The sequence below is a fragment of the Balaenoptera ricei genome, chromosome 11 (genome assembly GCF_028023285.1).
Source record: "Balaenoptera ricei isolate mBalRic1 chromosome 11, mBalRic1.hap2, whole genome shotgun sequence".
In the NCBI taxonomy this organism is placed as follows: domain Eukaryota; kingdom Metazoa; phylum Chordata; class Mammalia; order Artiodactyla; family Balaenopteridae; genus Balaenoptera; species Balaenoptera ricei.
In genome coordinates this window covers 59,841,391-59,861,732 of record NC_082649.1, presented here as the reverse complement: position 1 = coordinate 59,861,732, position 20,342 = coordinate 59,841,391, and the positions used below count along the sequence as shown (strand labels likewise).

Genomic DNA, 20,342 nt, shown 5'->3' with positions numbered 1-20,342 from the left:
TATTTCCCCAGTTTGTCCAATTTATCTTTTCAATTTTCTTTTTTTTCTGTGGTACAGAAGTTTTAAATTTTCTTTAAAATTTACAGTATCTTACTGTATCAATATTTTCCTTTATAAATTTGGGGATTTGTGTCCTGATTAGAAAGGCATTTCCCACTGGAAGAAGTACTCATGCTTTTTAATAGACCTTTTATGGTTTAAGTTTTTTACGTTTAAATTTCTCAACCATCTGAACTTTGTTGGGTGGAGGGGACAGAGGTACATAAGAAATGAGGTAGAATAAAGTGTAATAATTTTCCCAAACAACTGTTTGTCATCATCAAACCATGTAACAAACAATCTTTCTTTTTTTCCCACTGACATGAAACGTCACTTTTACCATAAAGTCCCATTTTTATTTGGGTCCATTTATGGAATCTCTGATCTATTCCACTGACCTGTCCACTTCTCCCCTCATTCAAAATGGATTTAATTACCATGACGATTGAATTATTCAAAATACACTTTAACATGGCAGAGCTAGAGGCCTCATTTTTCTTCTTTTTAAGAGGTTTCCTTGCTATTCTCAAATGTTTATTTCTATATATTTGACTTGGCATTACATTTTCACAAGATTGAATCTTTCGATCCCAGTAGAGTTTAAAAAATATTCTTCACATTGATTATCCACATAGTTTTCATAAATTACCACCTACAGATTTTATTTTGGTTTCTTCTGTAAATGGGACTTTTCTCTCAATAATATTCTCAAACTGGTTACTATTTTTTTGAAAGGAAACAAATGATTTTAGATAAAGTTTACAACCTGCTTCTTTTCAAATTTTCCTATTGTTATAAGAATTTATCTTGTGATTTTTAGACACATAATCTTATAATCTTCAAGTAATGGTAACTTTGCCTCTTCCGGGTTCCTTGAACTTATCTCTTCCTCTTGTATAACTACAGTGATTACGCCTCCAGAACAATGCTAAACGTCAGTAGTGATAATGGGTCTCCTGACACTGTTGTGAATGCTGCTGGTGTTTCACTACTGAGCATGATGCTGCGTTTCCATCTAAGAGACAAACACACTGGTGAGCCCAGAGGCCCGAAGTGAACTTGCCCTACAGCTAGCAAACGCAGCTAATTCAGTCTTCTCACCCACTGTGACACACATCAGCCCAGCAAACGCGGTGGACCCGGGGCTCTCCCTCTTCTCTGTACTCTGATCACAAGTCTTAGTCTGCTGGGCTCACCCCACCTAATCAGGGTCAGGTTCTGCCCCAGTGTGGGGTTCCCCTATCTGGAGCACCACCCTTGGAGCCCTGGCTTCTGTCAGAAGGTTGGCTTGGGTGGGTCCTCCTCAAGGTATTTTTTCTCCCAATTCCCCAAATATAAAAGGAAATATTCCTGTAAAAGGTGGTTTGGAAGCATACAGGACTGCGTGGGTCAGAGAGGTCCTGGACCCAGAGCTTGTCCCCTCAGATGACTCTGCCTTATTGATCTTCTCATTCGTTAAATTCCTATGTATCACTGCAGATGACCAGCTCTACGCATCTAGGGATCTTTTGTCTCCCGACTCTCATTCTGTTACAGGTAGAAAATCACCAAAATGGTGAACTCCAGCATGGCTTTTTAAATTCTCTCTTTCTTTTTGGGGCAGGGGTGGTGGGGGGATCCTTTGGTAGAATGTGGAAATCATCAGGAAGAGGATTCTACCTCCACGGCATTTTTTGCTGCTTCTGCCCACACTTTCCCGTTCTCTCTCGTGCTCTGTGAGATATTATTCAGGATTCCAATTCCTCACCTCTCCTCCCCTAATGTTTCTGTAGAAGGTAGACTTGGAAACTCTGGAGCTGCCCCAGGGAGATTCTTGGAAGTCTCTGTCTGGTTCTTTTGCTGAATGCCAGCTCTAGTCTTCATTTAACATTGCTTGAACATTTTTGTTTTGCTTAGTTTAGTTCTTTAAACCTATTTGTTGCTCATATTATTAGGAATTTGGTTTTGTTATGCCATCCTAAACTGGAATTGTCTCTAAAAAGACAAACAACCCAATCAAAAAATGGGCAAAAGACCTAAATAGACATTTCTCCAAAGAAGACACACAGATGGCCAAGAGACACATGAAAAGATGCTCAACATCGCTAATTATTAGAGAAATGCAAATCAAAACTACAACGAGGTATCACCTCATACCGGTCAGAATGGCCATCAGCAAAAAGCCTATAAACAGGGGCTTCCCTGGTGGCGCAGTGGTTAAGAATCTGCCTGCCAATGCAGGGGACACAGGTTCAAGCCCTGGTCCAGGAAGATCCCACATGCTGCAGAGCAACTAAGCCTGTGTGCCACACTACTGAGCCTGTGCTCTAGAGCCCGCGAGCCACAACTACTGAGCCCGCGTGCCTAGAGCCCGTGCTCCGAAACAAGAGAAGTCACTGCAATGAGAAGCCTGTGCACCACAACGAAGAGTAGCACCCGCTCGCCGCAACTAGAGGAAGCCCGTGCACAGCAACAAAGACCCAATGCAGCCAAAAATTAATTAATTAATTAATTAATTAAAAAAGATACACGCACCCCTGTGTTCATAGCAGCACTATTTACAATAGCCAAAACATGGAAACAACCAAAATGTCCATTGAAAGACGAATGGATAAAGAAGATGTGGTCCATATATACAATGGAATATCACTCAGCAATTAAAAGAATTAAATAATGCCATTTGCAGCAACATGCATGGACCTGGAGATTATCATACTAAGTCAAGTAAGTCAGAGAAAGACAAATATATGATTTCACTTATATGCAGAATCTAAAAAAAAAAATGATACAAATGAACTTATTTACAAAACAGAAACAGACTCACAGACTTAGAAAACAAATTTATGGTTACCAAAGGGGAAGGGGGGTAGGGATAAATTGGGAGTTTTGGGATTGACATATACATACTACTATATTTAAAATACATAACCAACAAGGACCTACTGTATAGCACAGAGAACTCTGCTCAATATTCTGTAATAACCTAAATGGGAAAAGAATCTGAAAAAGAATGGATATATGGATATGTGTAACTGAATCAGGTTGCTGTACACCTGAAACAAACAACATTGTAAATCAACTATACTCCAATATGAAATAAAAATTAAAAAAAACAAAACAAAACTGAGGGACTTCCCTGGTGGCACAGTGGTTAAGAATCTGCCTGCCAATGCAGGGGACACAGGTCCAAGCCCTAGTCTGGGAAGATCCCACATGCTGCAGAGCAACTAAGCCTGTGAGCCACAACTACTGAGCCTGCGCTCTAGAGCCCATGAGCCACAACTACTGAGCCCATGTGCCACAACTACTGAAGCATGCGCGCCTAGAACCCGTGCTCCACAACAAGAGAAGCCACCGCAATGAGAAGCCCGTGCACCACAACGAAGAGTAGGCCCCGCTCGCCACAATTAGAGAAAGCCTGCGCGCAGCAACGAAGACCCAACGCAGCCAAAAATTAAATAAATAAATAAAAATTAAAAACTGGAATCTTCTATACTTATTTAAACTGGTAACTTCAAGGCTGAAGTAAAAGCTGAGAGTGAGCTCTCTGACTTATGTTTCCTGGCATTTGCTAAAGAAATACATTTTTATTTTCAGTACAGTTGCCCTTACCTGCTGCTTGAGTGCCTCCAAAGATTCAAATTCCAATCTGGCCAGTTTCATCTGGATATGCCGTGGCTTATCAGGTATGGCAAATGCAAGGATGAACTTCAAAGCCAGGAGTGCGTGCTGAAAACAAGAAAGAGCACACGTTGCAGGGACACATTAGACCATGTGGGCGAGGAGACAAATTAGCACCTCAACACTGTGATCCTTCTCGTTAATCTTGGGTCACTTCTAATTACTGGCCTGTGATGTATCACAGATCAACCAGGTCCATGAGTTATATTTAATGCATCCCACTGTGGCTCATTCAATAATTATTGACTTACTTTGCTTTATTCCTTTAAAACCAGTTATTCCCTTAAAATGATACCATATGCTGCTCTCAGTGAAAAATAAAGTTTATTCTGAGAAGTCTCCCACCAAATGCTTTTTTTTACACGTCTTAATCCCCAATGTATTTAGTGTGCAATGTGTGCAGAGCCAAACGTTGCTCTTTGTGTAACAACATCCTGCCTGTGCTGTACTTCAGGCTGAGTTACGTGGAACGTGCATGTGCCTTTTGGTGCCTTGTATCCTCTGCAGCCCCAGTAGTGTCTGGTGCAGTTTCTTTCATGAAATGACAATCAATAAATATTGATGAGTTGATCGGCTGTAATGTGCTACCTTATGCTGCGGACTCCACATATCATGAGGCAGAAATGTATACAGAAATGTAGAGTGTATCCTTTATATTCTGTAAAACGTATCCTTTATAACATGGGTAACTTAGAACCTGGCTATTTTATTTCCCTTCTACACCAACACCATACAGAGGTTTTCTAACGTAATAATATGAGGTTTATAATTATGCTTCTTTCTCTGCAGAAATAAGCCAACAGGACTGCTTCCCCTGGTAAGCCAGCTCCTCAGATGCACAGCCTCGACTCGATGTTTCTCTAATTCTGCCTTCATCTTGTGACCCAGGATCAAGACCCACAGAAAGCTGAATGATCCTTAACGTTGCCTCTTTGATGACAGCATGAATTACTAAATATTACAGGCTGGATAATAAATTTTAAAGGTAAGAAATAATTAAAAGGCATTAAGAAGATCAGTGAAGGAGATGGAACAGCCTGTAAGAAATGTCGCATTGAATTATTGACAGAAAAGGAAGATAGCTGAAAAAAAATAAGTGAATTCCTTACTGTGATATTTTCAAAAGGGGGATGAAGGATAAATAACATGTGGATATCTCCTGGGAGAAGCATGAAATAATGAAGGAAATCAACATCGTGCCAGAACAAGCAATAATTCAATACAAAAACTTGAAAACCGGCAGAACCCCAGGGCAGGTCAGGCACTGCCTGGTATTAGCAGGAGACCTGGAGTGGACCAGGTATGGGCAGTCTTCACTGAAATGTGACTACCAGGACCAAAGAAGGCACTGGAAGATACTGATTAGGTGTCTATAGTGTGAAAACAAGAAGATAAAACAGATGACATCATGTGTTATAATTCTGAACTAAGTGAAGTGAATTAACAGGAACCTGGAGATAATCAACAAAGAACAAATGAATAATTTAGAAAGAGCTATACTGTGTCATTACTTCATTCCACTGGAGCACTGAGATATAACTTTATATAAGACTTAACCTCTTCAGTAGAATTGTTAGACAAGAAATAAACAAATTAGTGAATGGAAAGAAATCTGTATGTTTCAGAAACTGTGTGTCCTCAAGTTGCCAGAGCCCCACCATGACCCTGTCACTGGCCCTATCCCATCTCTCCTAGCAAATCTGTCCCCGTTTTCTCTTCTCTGGAGTCTCAGGAGGAATTATTGAGAAAGAAGACCCTGTCAAGGACTTCTCTTACAGGGAAACTGTAAGATGTGTCAACTCTTCTTTGGGAACCAGGACTGGCTACTGGGTGACTGGGCAAGGCTGCCACAGACCTCGGTTTCCATATGAAATGTTCATAAAGCTCTCTTGAATTGAAAAAAAGTTGGTATTTATTAGACAATATTAGTTAAAACAGGAAGTCATTTTAACATGGTTAAAACACTTATGCAGCAACAAGCTTTTATGAGTGGTTCTCTATGGTTTACTTCCCCCAAAATATTCTATAATAAATGCTTTTAAAAGCCCATATGTAGAGAAATCATTTTCTTTGGAACTACATTTGCAAAAAAGTTCCTAGTAGACCTGCTTATTTCAAGCTTTTCACGTCCCACGTAACAACCCCAGGGTCACGCTCCTTGAAGAGCCCCGCAAGCCGCACAGCCGGCACTCTTCACTGGTTCCCACACCACCAGAAGCCAGCAGGGCAGTAGCCCTGTGTCCATCGCTCCATTCATGACTGCTGCGCTGGCCACTGCAGCGAAAGGGCTGATGTCCTGGCGCACAGTCTAGGTGGGGAGATGAGTAAGGACAGGCCATCACAACGCCACGCAGGAGTGGTACTGGCAGGGTACACACGTGAGACCACGAGCACTTGGACCAGCAGGTCAGAGAGGGCTTCCTGAAGAAGTAAGTTTGAACAGAGACATGATGGATGAGAAGGAGTTAGCCAGGCAAGGAGAGGGGGCCGAAGGGCTTCCACAGAGAGGGCAAACGGACAAAGGGGTGCGGGCTGAAAAGAGAGGGGCTGCAGAGGCAACCAGGAGCCCGGGGACACAGGCAGCAGAGTGAGGGGGCGCTGAAGGCATGAACACAGGAATGACTCAATCAGACTTCTCTGTCTGTGGCAAGGGGCGTGGGCGAGTGTGGAAGTGCAGGCCAGTGAGCAGGGTGACCTGGGTGTGCGTTAGAGCCGTGGGGCCGAAGCTCCAGGAGTGACCGGAGGGCTTGTTAGCAGCAGACTCGCCAGACCGCCGTGACTCACGCACTGAACTGATAAGCACAGGAAGGGGGGCAGGCCAGAGGGGAGAAGGGGTCTGCGCGGGCTGTGGATTTTCAGATGTCTATGGAGTGTCTAAGTGGACACGTCCAGCACGTAGTATGGTAGACGAGTCAAGGAGGCAGAGATTTGGGTCACTGCTGTATGTGTGTAAGTGGCAGATAAAGCCATGGGAGTGGGCGAGATTTGCAAGGCTGTGTGGTGAGAGAGAGGAAAGATGAGATGGCAAGACGATGGCAGAGGATGGAAGTGGGGGAGCCAAAACATGCGTGTTGAGCGAAGGGGAGGGGCCAGCAAGAAGCCTGATAAGCAGCAGGCGTCAATCGGCAGAAATCTAGGAGGTTCTGGAGTTTCAGAAGCCAAGGGGAGAGAAAGAAGCCAGTCAAGGAGGGTGTCGGAGGGTCAAGTACATGAAGCCTGAGGAGGAACATATAGGTTTATCCACCAGGAGGCCTCTGGTGACCCTGGTGGGAGTGGCTTCGGCTGAGTGGTCGCAGAAGCAGGACTCAGTGGGCTGGGAAGAGACTGGCAGGCAAGGCTGGAGGAGGGAGGTGCCGACCACAGGGTTCAGAGAGTCTTCCTGCAAAGGAGGGGTGAGGGGCGAGGCGGCACCTGGACAGAGACCTGTGCTGGCCAGGTGTTTGTTCTTTAAAGGTATAAGTCCTAAACACGTTGAGATGCTTTGGGGATGGAACCAAGAGAATGGCCAAAGGTGAAGCTCCTGGAAGAAGTTCCAAGGCACAGAGCCAGGCTGCCGTGCCAGGCAGGGGCTTAGCCATAAACAGGGCGTCTGATGTGGTCCCTCTCGAGGAGAGAGAGCTGACCACGAGGGACAGAAGCATTTAAAGGCACTAATTTGAGACTTAAGAATTTTAAAACACATTTATTGCTTAGAGTATGCAATTCAATACTTAAAATGAGGAAGGACAGGTGAGAATTACACCTCGCGTTCTCACTTTTCTTTTGCAGAGCTAATCACAGATCATCATTAAATATCCTTTCCTCAAAACAGATAATCATAATCTTCAGCAGAAAAAAAAAAAAAGTGTCTCAGAGAATAAAATAAAAATGCCGACTTTATTAACTAGATTGGAAGAAATATCAACATCTTCACAATGAAATTTTGTTTGGATGGTGGCACTTTGGGCAACCTCTTTATCTTTAGTCTTTAACAGACATGCATTACTTTTGTACAGGGTAAAAAACACTTATGTGAAAAAGAACGCAGGGATTCCACTCATTTAAAAAATGAACTACACGTGCCCTGCCAGGCTTCTAACCCACCTGGTCACCACTGCCCACATGCCCAGTAAACAGACCCAGACCAGACAACCTGCAGCTCAGAGAGTCTGGCTTTTAATCGGGAGTCCAAGAAGCTGGCAAAAGCAATCACACACTCTGCAAATGCACTGAGCACAATGATGCAGGGCCAGACGGCTTCAGTGGTGGCCTTCTCCCACCTTACCTATCAAAACCTTCTGTCACACTGATTTTTTCCCCCCACTTTGCTACACTCTCAGAAGTTTCACCAATTTTAGGTTTATGTGGCATAACACACAGCATCTTTAAAAAGGGAAAATATTCTGGGAGGGTTAGGAAGCATCACCATTCACAGATACCTGTTAATTAATTAGCTGGCGTTAGCAAACACTCTCTCTCTGTACTCCCCCACCCCAATAACCTTGAGACCTTGGGAGTGGGGTGGCGAAGGCATCACAGCTGCTGCAACACAGGGTATCAGCTTCAAGGAAGAGAGGTAAAGAGAAGCAGAGAGGAACCGACATTGTATTGTCTGAATGATCAGGAAAGGATACATTACCCCCCTCTTTCTTCTTAGTGGGTTCTTGTACCCAGGATCCAGAATTCAAGTTGAGCATCATGATGGATTAAGTAAGCTTTTGTAGTCTAGCCTAGAAACCTAAATAACATTTATAGCACTGTGCTTCAAAAGATTAATTTTTAAAATCTCGTTTATATTTTTCATACAGAAAATCTGTTTCAAGGCTGGGAACTACTTTATGCTAACTGAACAGAGGAAAAAAATTGTGAAAAGAATTTTAGCTATTTTTACTTGTTTTCATAAATAAAAGAAAGTCTAAGATAAAATACAAATCTGCTCAGATTTGAAGAAAAACACACTCAAAATGAATAGCTGGGTTGGCTTTTCATAGCCTCTTTACGAAAAGAGAAGACATTTTATGGGCCATGATTGTGATTCTTCACCAACAATCTTCCTTTAAAATGAAACTCACAAAATTTATCCTAAACAAAGTAAAGGAGAAGAGAAACAGTGACGGGTGGGGTGGGGAGATGGGCAGAATTTTTAAACTAATAAATACAAAGAAGTTGGCTACCCATGACAATATAGTTCAGGTAATGATTATAGGGTGCCTTGGTTGGGAAAGGGAAAAAGAATGGGACCAGAGAAAATTGGCACTCAGAAGCTACACGTTTTCTGTGCCAGCGGTAAAGTACTGCCCACTCCACCATCACTGTGTCGCTCACCTGTGGTCACTGCAGGGCTGTCAGACTCTTGGGAGTCTCACGCCAGGTGCACAGAGAGTGAGAGGAACCATTTTATTTTAAAAAACTAGAAAATTCATGATATGATCAACAGTAGCAGCTGTGTTTGTAGCAGTGTGTCCCCAACCCTGTCTCTTCTGAAACAGAAAATGCAAATTAGAGCTGAATTCTTGGAATTCTGAAAAGTTAATTTGATTTCTACAGTGGTAGGTCTGCCACATTACCTCTTTCCATTCAGAGCTCACTGAATAAAAGAAGAGTCCTTCAAAAAAGCATCCTCTGCTGATTATCAGACAAACTAAGTGTGAAGTACCAATTAGTAAGAAATGATCAATGAAGCTGAGATTGAAAAAAATTATGGAATTAGGCTCTTAAGGAAAAAAAAAAAATCAGGGATTTTCATTTTAAGATGGTAGATCAAGCATGCTCATGTACTTCTTCTACCTCCCCAGGGTCCCCTGAAATGACAGAAATATAGTCTAAAAAGAACAAGACTGGAAAATAAAAGAATTTGCCAGAACTTCTGAATATAGAACTTATGGAGTGGAAAGTGCTGCTCAAGTCTCCTGAGACAAAGGCAGGTCCTCCCAAAGGAGCCTCAGAAGAAGGCCAATGTCAGATTCAACCCACAAAAGAAAAGGATTGGGGCAGGGAGTCAGCACCAAAGTGAATGCATTGAAGAACCACCTTCAGAAGAGCTGGGGCCACAGGAAGCCCTTTCTCATGCCACCTTATAACAGACTGACTGCAAGTTCTACTCTTGCACTAAAGCCAAAAACCTGCCCTTTAAAGAAAGCATGTGATCTTTTGGGAGAGCTCCTTGTGTGGGGTTGCCAGGCCCAAGAGAGAAGCTGAGCCTAAGGTCATACCAGACTCTTATTAAAAGACTTGGAGGCCAGAGTGATGTCAGCTGTATGACAGGATAGGAAGTCCCAAACCTTGTTCCCCCTCAGAGACACTGACTTAAGAACAACATACAGTCCAAAAAGCCTTTGTGAGAACTTCAGAAAACAGCTAAGAAGCTACAGTACTCTAGGGAAGCACAAAGCTAAAAACAGCTGCTTTAGAATGAGTAAGTGAGTAAGAAAAGCTGTTGGATTTCACCTATGATAACCTTTCCTCCAAGCTGGCACAGCTCAGCACAATTGGGAGAAAACACCCAACTTGTGGATAGAGAAGTGTAACGTACATTCAATGTACGTTCCATCTTTTCAAGGGACTTCCCTAGGAACTGGTTTCTGTCTCATTAGACTCAGGGCACTGGAGAGGATCCTGCATACTTTGGATGCCTGGGGGGCCAATAAAAACAAAGCAGAGATTGCTGAAATACCAGAGAACCTGCAGTACTGAAGACAGAGACCAGAGGGAGGAAGAGATTACAAACGCCTAAAAAAGAAACCAGCAGACTTCCCTAATTGGGAAAATACATGCACAAGCCCAGAAAAGATACATCTCCAGAATGTTTGAGACATTCCCAGAATCTCTAGCTGGGCTGACTGATGGAGGTCTTTGCCTGTATGAAGCTAGTTTGTGAAGACTGGGAGAGATAGCTGTTTTTTCAAATGCCCAAATCTCAGCAAAAAAATAACAAGGAACACAAACAAACAGAAATATGACACAATAAAGAAAAATAATAAATCTCAAAAAAAGACCCTAAAGAAACAGAAATCTATGAAGTACATGACAAAGAATGCAAAACAATCATCTTAAAGAAGCTCAATGAATTATAAGAGAACGCAGACAAGTAACCGAAATCAGAAAAATGATGTGTGAACAAAATGAAAATACCAACAAAAAGATAGAAACTATAAAAAAAATTTAAAAAAAAGAACTAAACAAATTCTGGAACTGAAGAATGCAATAACTGAATTGAGAAGTTCACTATATGGGTTCAACATCAAGCTTGTTCAAGCAAAAGAAAGAATCCATGAACTCTAAGACAGGTCACCTGAAATTACTGAGTCAGAAGAGCAAAAAGAAAAACGAATCAAGAAAGATGAAGAAAGCTCAAGATACTTAACGACATCAGCAAGTATTACCAATATATGCATTGTGGGAATCTCAGAAAGAGAAGAGAGAGAAAGAGGGAGAGAGCTTATTTGAAGAAATAATAGTCAAAAACTTCCCAAATGTGAGGAATGAAATGGACATCCAAATTCAAGAAACTCAAAAGACTCCAACTCAGATGAACCCAAAGAACCCCATGCTGAGGTACACTGTAATCAAACCATCAAAGGACAAAGAGAGAATCTTGAAAGTAGCAAGACTTGTGTCACATCATGTACAAGGGAGCTACCATAAGATTATCAGAGGAGTTCTTAGCAGAAAAAAATATAGGCCAGAAGGGAGTAAGATGATACATTCAAAGGGCTAAAAGAAAAAACCTGCCAACCAAGAATACTATATCCAGCAAAACTGTCCTTCAAAAATGAAAGAGAAATAAAGACCTTTCCAGACAAACAAAAGCTAAGGGAATTCATCACCACCACATGTGCCTTACAAGAAATACTAAAGGGAGTCCATTAAGCTGAAAGGAAAGAATGCTGGACAATAACACAAAAGCATATAAAAATATAAAGCTTTCTGGTGAAGGTAAATAAATAGACAAACACTGTATACAGTAATGGTGGTATGTATATCACTTTTCATTCTGGTGTAGAATTTAAAGGAGAAATTCATAAAAATAACTATATAAAATTGTGTAATTTGTGACATCAATAACAAATTGGAGGGGAGATATAAAAGAGTAGACATTTTGTATGTGACTGAAGTTTCTATTATTTTAAAATAGATTACTATACTATAAGATGTTTTATGTATTCTCCATGGTAACCACAAAGAAATACCTATAGAAAATACATAAAAGAAAAATGAGAAAGAAATCAAAAACAAGTCACTACGAAAAAAAATCAACAAAACACAAAGGAGTACATCAAGAGAGGCGAAGGACAAAATAACTATAAGACATACAGAAAAAACGAATAAAATTGCAACAATAATTTTGTTACTATCAGTAATTACTTTAAATGTAAATAGATTATATTCCCTGATCAAAAGACATAAGAGGCTGAGTGGATTAAAAAAACAAGATCCAACTAAATGCTATCTATAAGAGACTCACTTTAGATGTAAGAACATCTAAAGATGTAAGATGTAAGATATCTTAGATGTAAGATAAAAGTGAAAGGACAGAAGAAGATATTACATGCAAATGGTAACCAAAAAATAAAAAATAAAAAGAAAGAAAGCAGAAGTGGCGATCTTGTATCAGACAAAATAGACTTTAAAAGACTGAGATAAGAGGCAAGAAGAGCATTATACAATGATAAAGGGTCAATTCACCACCAATAATTATATATTGTTAACACTGGAGTACCCACATATATGAAGCAAAAATTGGCAGGATTGAAGGAAAAAGTAGACAATAATGCAATAATAGTAGGAGATTTAAGTACCCCACTCTCAATAACAGATAGAGCATCCAGACAGAAGATCAATAAGGAAATACAGGACTTGAAGAACACTACAGATCAACTGTACCTAACAGACATGGACAGAATTCTCCATTCAACAAGAGCAGAATACACATTCTTCTAAAGCACACATGAAATATTCTCTAGGATAGATCGCCTATTAGGCTACAAAACACATCTTAACAAATTTAAGAACATTGCAATCATATCAATTATCTTTTTAGACAACAATGGAATGAGACTAGAAATCAACAGCAAAACGAAAACTGAAAAATTAAATAAGTGAAAATTAAACAACAAACTCTTCAACAACCAATGGGCCAAAGAAGAAATCAAAAGGGAAATTAGAAAATATTTTGACATAAATGAAAATGAAAACACAATATACCGACACTTATGGGTTTCAGCAAAAGCAGAACTAAGAGGGAAAGTTATTGTCTTAAACGCCTTCATTAAAAAAGAAGAAATATTTCAAATCAGCAACCCACTTTATATCTCAAGGAACTAGAAAAAGAAGAACAAACTAAACCCAAAGTTATCAGAAGGAAGGAAATAATAAAGAGTACAGGGACTTCCCTGGTGGTGCAGTGGTTAAGAATCCACCTGTCAATGCAGGGGACATCCCTGGTCTGGGAAGATCCCACATGCTGCAGAGCAACTAAGCCTGTGTGCCACAACTACTGAGCCCACACTCCAGAGTCCACAAGCCACAATTTCTGAGCCGCGTGCCACAACTACTGAAGCCTATGTGCCTAGAGCCTGTGCCCTGCAACAAGAGAAGCCACTGCAATGAGAAGCCGGCACACCACAACGAAGAGCAGCCCCCGCTCACCGCAACTAGAGAAAGCCTGCATGCAGCAATAAAGGCCCAATGCAGCCAAAAATAAATAAATAAAATAAATAAATTGATAAAAAAAGATTAGAGCAGAAATAAATGAATTAGAAAACAAAAAGCAATAGAAAAAAATCAATGAAACTGAGTTGGTTTTTTTGAAGACCAACAAATCAACAAACTCTTAGCTTGACTAACAAAGAAAAAAAAGGCTCAAATAATAAAAATCAGAAATGAAAGGGTCGACATTATAACTGATGCCAGAAATAATAAGGATTTTAAGAGACTACTATGAACAATTATATGCCAACAAATCGGATAACCTAGAAAAAAAATGGATAAACTCATAAAAACATACAACCTACAAAGACTGAATCATGAACAAATAAAAAGTCTGAAGATACAGAACTAGTAAGAAGATTAATCAGTAATAAAAAATCTCCCAGCAGAAAGCCCAGAACCAGATGTCCTCACTTGAGAATTCTACCAAATATATAAAGAGAAATTAACACCAATCCTTCTCAAACTCTCCCCACAAAAAATTGAAGATAAGGGAGCACTTCCAAATTCATTTCATTCTCTGAAGTCAGCATTACTTTAATACCCAAACCAGACAAACTTTCTACAAGAAAAGAAAACTACAGACCAATATCCCTGATGAATATTGATGCCAAAATCCTCAACAAAATGCTAGCAAAGTGAATTCAGCAGCACACTGAAAGGATTATACACCATAGCCAAGTAATTTTTATTTCTGGAATGCAAGGATGGTACAACATATGAAAAGGAATCAATGTAATATAACACATTAACAGAATGAAGAAAAAAACATGATCATTTCAATCGAAGAAAAAGCATTTGACAAAATTCAACTTCCTTTCATGATAAATACAATCAACAAGAAGAAAATAAGGAAAGTACCTCAACATAATAAAGCCCATAGCTAACAACACACTCAATGGTGAAAAGCTCAAAGCTTTTCCTCTAAGATCATGAACAGGCAAGGATGACCTCTCTCACTGGAAATCCTAGCCAAAGTAATTAGGCAGCTGCTACGGAAAACAGTATGGAAGCTAAAAATAGAATTACAATATGATACAGCAATCCCACTTCTGGGTATATATTCTAAAAAAGAAGAAAGAAAGAAAAGAAAATAGGATGTTGAAGAGATATTTGCATACCCATGTTCACTGCAGCACTAATCACAATAGCAAAGAAGGAGAAGCAACCTAGTCCATGAGTGGATGAATGGATAAAGAAAATGTGGTATATACATATGGGGGAATATTATTCAGCCATTTAAAAAGAAGGTAAAATGAAATGGAGGTATTTGTAGTGAGGTGGATGGAGTTAGAGTCTGTCATACAGAGTGAAGTAAGTCAGAAAGAGAAAAACAAATACAGTATGCTAACACATATATATGGAATCTAAGGAAAAAAAAAAAAAGGTCATGAAGAACCTAGTGGCAAGACGGGAATAAAGACACAGACTTACTAGAGAATGGACTTGAAGATATGGGGAGGGGGAGGGGTAAGATGTGACAGGGTGAGAGAGTGGCATGGACATATATACACTACCAAATGTAAAATAGATAGCTAGTGGGAAGCAGTCGCATAGCACAGGGAGATCAGCTCGGTGCTTTGTGACCACCTAGAGGGGTGGGATAGGGAGGGTGAGAGGGAGGGAGACGCAAGAGGGTTAGAGATATGGGAACATGTGTATATGTATAACTGATTCACTTTGTTATAAAGCAGAAACTAACACACCATTGTAAAGCAATTATACTCCAATAAAGATGGTAAAAAAAAAAAGGTAGAGTTTCAGTTTTGCAAGATAAGAAAGCTCTAGAGATCTGTTGAACAACAATGTGCATATTGTTAACACTACTGTACCGTACACTTAAAAATGGTTAAGATGGTAAATTGTATGTTATGTGCTTTTTCCACAATTAAAAGACTCACAGGTCAAAAATCCCAACAATCCCCCCCACCAAAAAGAAAAAGCCAAACAAGGAGGGGTACTGCTGCCCAGGATGGCAGACACTCAAGTTCTTCAGACTCAGAGTGAGGTCAGTCAAATCCCTGGGTGGCCAGTCTGTTCCCAGCTTCTGAACCTCCCAGGGACTCTCCTCATGTATTGATAGAATCTCCTACCGCAGGGAGCCCTTCCGAGGAACAGATCTGCACACCCACGCTGGCAGAGGGAAGCCACAGCAGCTCTTTGTCTCACCATCCCTACCACCAGACAGTGTCACAAGGCTGAGGACCACAAATGCCATGACCAAGATGAACAAACAGAGCTAACCCTCGAGGACAAAAGCAGACATTTGGAGAGCACATAAGAACTCAAAGTTTATGGCCCACATGTGCTATATGAAAAAGAAAATTACTCGAGGAGTTACTCCAGGAAAATGAAAATGGAATCTAAGACAATGACAGGGAAAATAAGAAACAGAAGCAGCAGACCATGACTTATAAGAGGCTAAAAGAAAACAAAAGATGACCCTTTGGATTTGAATGCTTACAAGGTTCTCTTTTAAGAAGCAAAGTGTTAATCCTAGGATTATATTTCCTTCTCTTCAGGTTCAATAATGCTAATGGTTAAACAGTATCTAATATTCATAATATTATAAATGTTCCTTCTTCTGTTTTTATCATCAACTGGGAGACAAATCATGGCCAATTATAATTTGCAGTGTAAACGTAATAAAAGAGCCAGCAAAAATGGGGAGAGGAGAGGGCAGTGTAAGCCAAAGGAAGATTAACTATGTTAATAGCCTCATCTTCAACGAGAGGACACAATATTACCTAAAGTTGACAAATCAAGAGACACATGTTTTAAGTGAATTTTTTAAAGCTATAATGCCATTTGCAGCAACACAGATGGACCTGGAGATGATCATACTAAGTGAAGTAAGTCAGACAAAGACAAATATCATATGACATCACTTATATGTGGAATCTAAAAAAAATTGATACAAATGAACTTATTTATAAAACAGAAACAGACTCACAGACATAGAAAACAAACTTGTGGTTACCAAAGGGGGAAGTGGGGGGAAGGGATAAATTAGAAGTTTGGGATTAGCAGAAACAAACTGCTATATATAAAATAGATAAACAACAAGGACCTACTGTATAGCACAGGAAATTATATTTAATATCTTGTAATAAACTATAATGGAAAAGAAACTGAAAAAGAATATATATGTGCGTGTGTGTGTATACACACACACACACACACACACACACACACACAGAGCACCTAATTACTTTGCTGTACACCTGAAACTAACACTACTTTGTAAATCAACTATATTTCAATTTTAAAAAATGGTGCGGGGGAGACTTCTGTTTTTACTTTATTATACTATTTGGACTTTGTGATACTGCCCTCCATCCCCATATGTATCCATTACTTCTCTAAAGAAAACAAAATGATAGATTCTCTTGGTCTGGTGCAGGGTCAGCAAACTTCTTAGAGGCCCACAAAGTCAGTATTTTAGGTTTTCTTGCCGTATGTCTCTGTCACAACTATTCAACCCTGCCGTTCCTTGCAGCGTGAAAAGCAGCCACAGTGGATACATAAAGAAATGGGTGTGACTGTGTGCCAACATCACGTTATTAAGAAGCAGCAAGAGGCTTTGGTCCTTTGGCCAGAGTTTGCTGTCCTTTGGTATAGAGTGCGTAGAAAGACTGAAAACTCTAGTTATTTAATCCATTAATTCATATGAATATTTGTCCAAAGATGAGAAAGCCTCACAAAATTTGCCTTTGTCTCAATAACACAAATGAATAGGAACCTTCTCTGGAGTTTCAAAGAAGGCTTCTCGCAGCATCTTCAGGCCCTAACCCTGACGAGTCACTGCCAGACCCCGAGAGACGCAGCACCTGTGACACCAGCACCCTGTGCTCCTGAGGATGCACACACACGGCAGGACGGGGAGACGCCGTCGTCACAGACAGCCTGGGCCTCTGCTCCACCCACATGGCTATTTCCCAACATCAGTCAAGTGAATAAGGAGTTGGGCTTAAAAGGTTAATGGAAAGTTGAATCTAAAGGAAGCGTACAGGGTGAAAAAGCAATAGGAAAATGTTAGGAGAGCCAATTAAAACAGAGAGCTAAGAGTAACTGATTACTATAAAAACATGAAAAATGTTTTACCTCCTCTTCTTCTATCTCACCACATAATGAAACACTGGTTTGAAAAAAATGTCAATTAAACTAAAAGAATACAAGGAAGTAATTTTAAGGTTTACAAATAAATTAAGCTGAATGCCTCATCAGCTCTGCCCTTTAAAAATATAATCTCCAGGACTTCTCTGGCGGCACAGTGGTTAAGAATCTGCCTGCCAATGCAGGGGACACAGGTTCGAGCCCTGGTCCAGGAAGATCCCATGTGCCACGGAGCAACTAAGCCCATGCACCACAACTACTGAGCCTGCGCTCTAGAGCCCGCGAGCCACAACTACTGAGCCTGCGTGCCACAACTACTGAAGCCACGCACCTAGAGCCCGTGCTCCGCAACAAGAGGAGCCACAGCAATGACAAGACCGCGCACCACAACGAAGTGTAGCCCCCACTCGCTGCAACTAGAGAAAAGCCCGTGCACAGCAACGAAGACCCAACGCAGCCAAAAATAAATAAATAAATTTATTTTAAAAAAATATATAATCTCCGTTGTAGGCATTTGCTAACAGAAGAGGCTCCTCACTGGTGAAGGACACTGAGTGATGAGATTGCCATTTGTCACTGGGATGAGAAAGCTAGCTTTCAAGGCTTTGGCAACCTCTGTGTCACCAAAGAACACATCTTATCCAGCCTTAAAGCTTGCTGTCCTTGAAGTGATTAACTTTAATTTAAAGCCTCTTTCAGCTTCTCTCATCTCTAAAATCTGTGCATTCCCGATATGGCAGCAGGCATCACTACCTACCATAAAGCTTGTAAAGCTTGTTCTCCTCCCGATCGGAGGCACATTTCAAGCCGTTTCTAGAATAGATTTGATGATTGTGAAAGGAAGTGCAACCTGTAGGAGGGTTATGTTTTATTTGGAGTTTGTTTTTTCCAACAATTATTTTGATCACTTGACAAGCAAAAAATCAAGCTACACGTAATAACTGTGTGCCTGGAAATGTTCTCTGAGGCCTGTGAAGCAAAGCGATACCCTGAGATTGCGGTTTCATTTCACTGTATACTTACTGCATTTACATTAAGTGGACCATCAAGTGAGAATTTAAATCACGCTGGAGAAACACACATTTGTAACCTCGAAATCATAAGCCACAGAGGCCAGCCATGGTGCATGCCAGGGATCATAATAAGGCTGGTGGCTCTCCCGCAGTGCAAGGACACAAAATCAGCCTCCTGGGGTCACCTGCCTAATGCTTGGCTGGTCAGTGACACAGCTGATCCAGGAGCCCTGCCTCTTTACCTGACCCCACCAGGCAAGGAGGGCAGGCTCACGAGACCAGATGGTGAAGTCTTGCAGGAAACGAGTGCAGTCTGGGGCCAACTGAGCTGTCCCTTCCTCCCTGGCCTCCCCAAACATTGTTTATATTCAGACATATATAGGTACAGTGGACACTGGAAGAATCTCCGAAATTGAAAAAAAAAAAAGTCTTCAAGGCCCAATGGCAAAGGGAATCTCAAGCCACAGGTACAAGAGGGGAGGAGAGTTCTTCCCCTTCACCCTGGTGGTGGCAGGACGTGTTCATGGCTACAGTACATATGTGACATGAGCCTGTGACCCCTGAGATGGTTCTTCATTCAGACTTTGCCTGCTTCCCTCCAAGTCTTTTGTTTTCTTTATAGTTTTTTTCCCCCTTCTAATGTAGATGCTGTGGCCATGGGAACAATTTGTTCAGTACAGAACTAAATAAGTTAATAACAAGTTGTATTTAATCACACTTCCTTGAGTCCCAACTGTGAAGTAAAGATAGGCATTTCTTTGACACTACTGGGCATAAATTCTATCCCATCTCGTTTTGCTTTGAACCAGCCTGAATTTGCCAACGCCCTGTCTGGACTTGGCCTCCTCTGAAATGTGTCCCCTCCAGGGGCTGCTGCTTCTACCCCCTCTCTGCCGGGGTCCCTGGAAGGTTCATGCCTCTTCCATGTCCCCCAGAACGTCGTCTTCCTTTATTCCTACCATGCTCCAGTCCTTATGAAGCTCACTTGGGTATGTACAGGAGGACACAGAGGCTACAGCTTCCACGTTAAGGACTCCCTGGTGGACAGTGGTGCCTGTTGCCGTATCTGCTATGCAGAGATTTTAGAGCTGAAACAATCTGAGAGAGTCTTAATTAAAGTCAATCACTTCAAGGGCAAGAAACTGACCTTCAGGGACTACATGTCGGGGCTGAGAGGCAAGTTCTAGATTCTTCATTTTGCACGATGCTTTTCTCTCCACGTGACCCTCCTGGTGGTGCTCTGTGAACACACACAGTGGCCATGGGAAAGCACACGCTTGGAGGTCAGGCAGACCTACGTGCAGACACCTCCTGCAGGATGCTGTGCACGTCAGTGAGCCATGGGAGCCTCACTTTCCTCGCGTGACACAGCGCTGTCACACCCAATATGTGAGGAGTAGTCAACATATATGGAATGCTAATTCTTTTACTGAGGTATAATTGACATATTAGTTTCAGGTGTACAACAAATGATTCGATATTTGTATACACTGCAAAATGATCACCAAAGTCTAGTTACCATTGTCACCCTACACAGTAATGAAGTATTTTTCTTATGCTGAGAACTTTCAAGATTTACCCTCTTATGCAGTACAGTATTATTAACTGTTGTCACCATGCTGTACCTCAATCACATCCCCATGACTTACTTATTTTATACCTGGAAGTTTGTGCCTTTTGACCCCCTTTAACCTGCCTCTCTGGCAACTACCAATCTGTTCTCTGTATCTATGAGCTTGGTTTTGTTAGATTCCACATATAAGTGAAATCATATGGTATTTCTATTTCTCTGACTTATTTCACTTAGCGTAACGCTGTCAAGGTCCA

At 41.0% G+C, this 20,342-nt stretch overlaps 1 protein-coding gene across 3 annotated transcripts in view; it reads right to left on the bottom strand.

Moving 5' to 3' along the window:
• ANO10 (anoctamin 10) overlaps positions 1-20,342 on the bottom strand; it is a 243,810-nt gene that overhangs the window by 55,253 nt on the left and 168,215 nt on the right. For all 3 annotated transcript variants that reach the window (XM_059939267.1, XM_059939266.1, XM_059939265.1), the window contains exon 12: positions 3,631-3,747. In XM_059939267.1, coding sequence (XP_059795250.1) covers positions 3,631-3,747 — 117 coding nt within the window. The remainder of the gene's footprint in view (positions 1-3,630; positions 3,748-20,342) is intronic.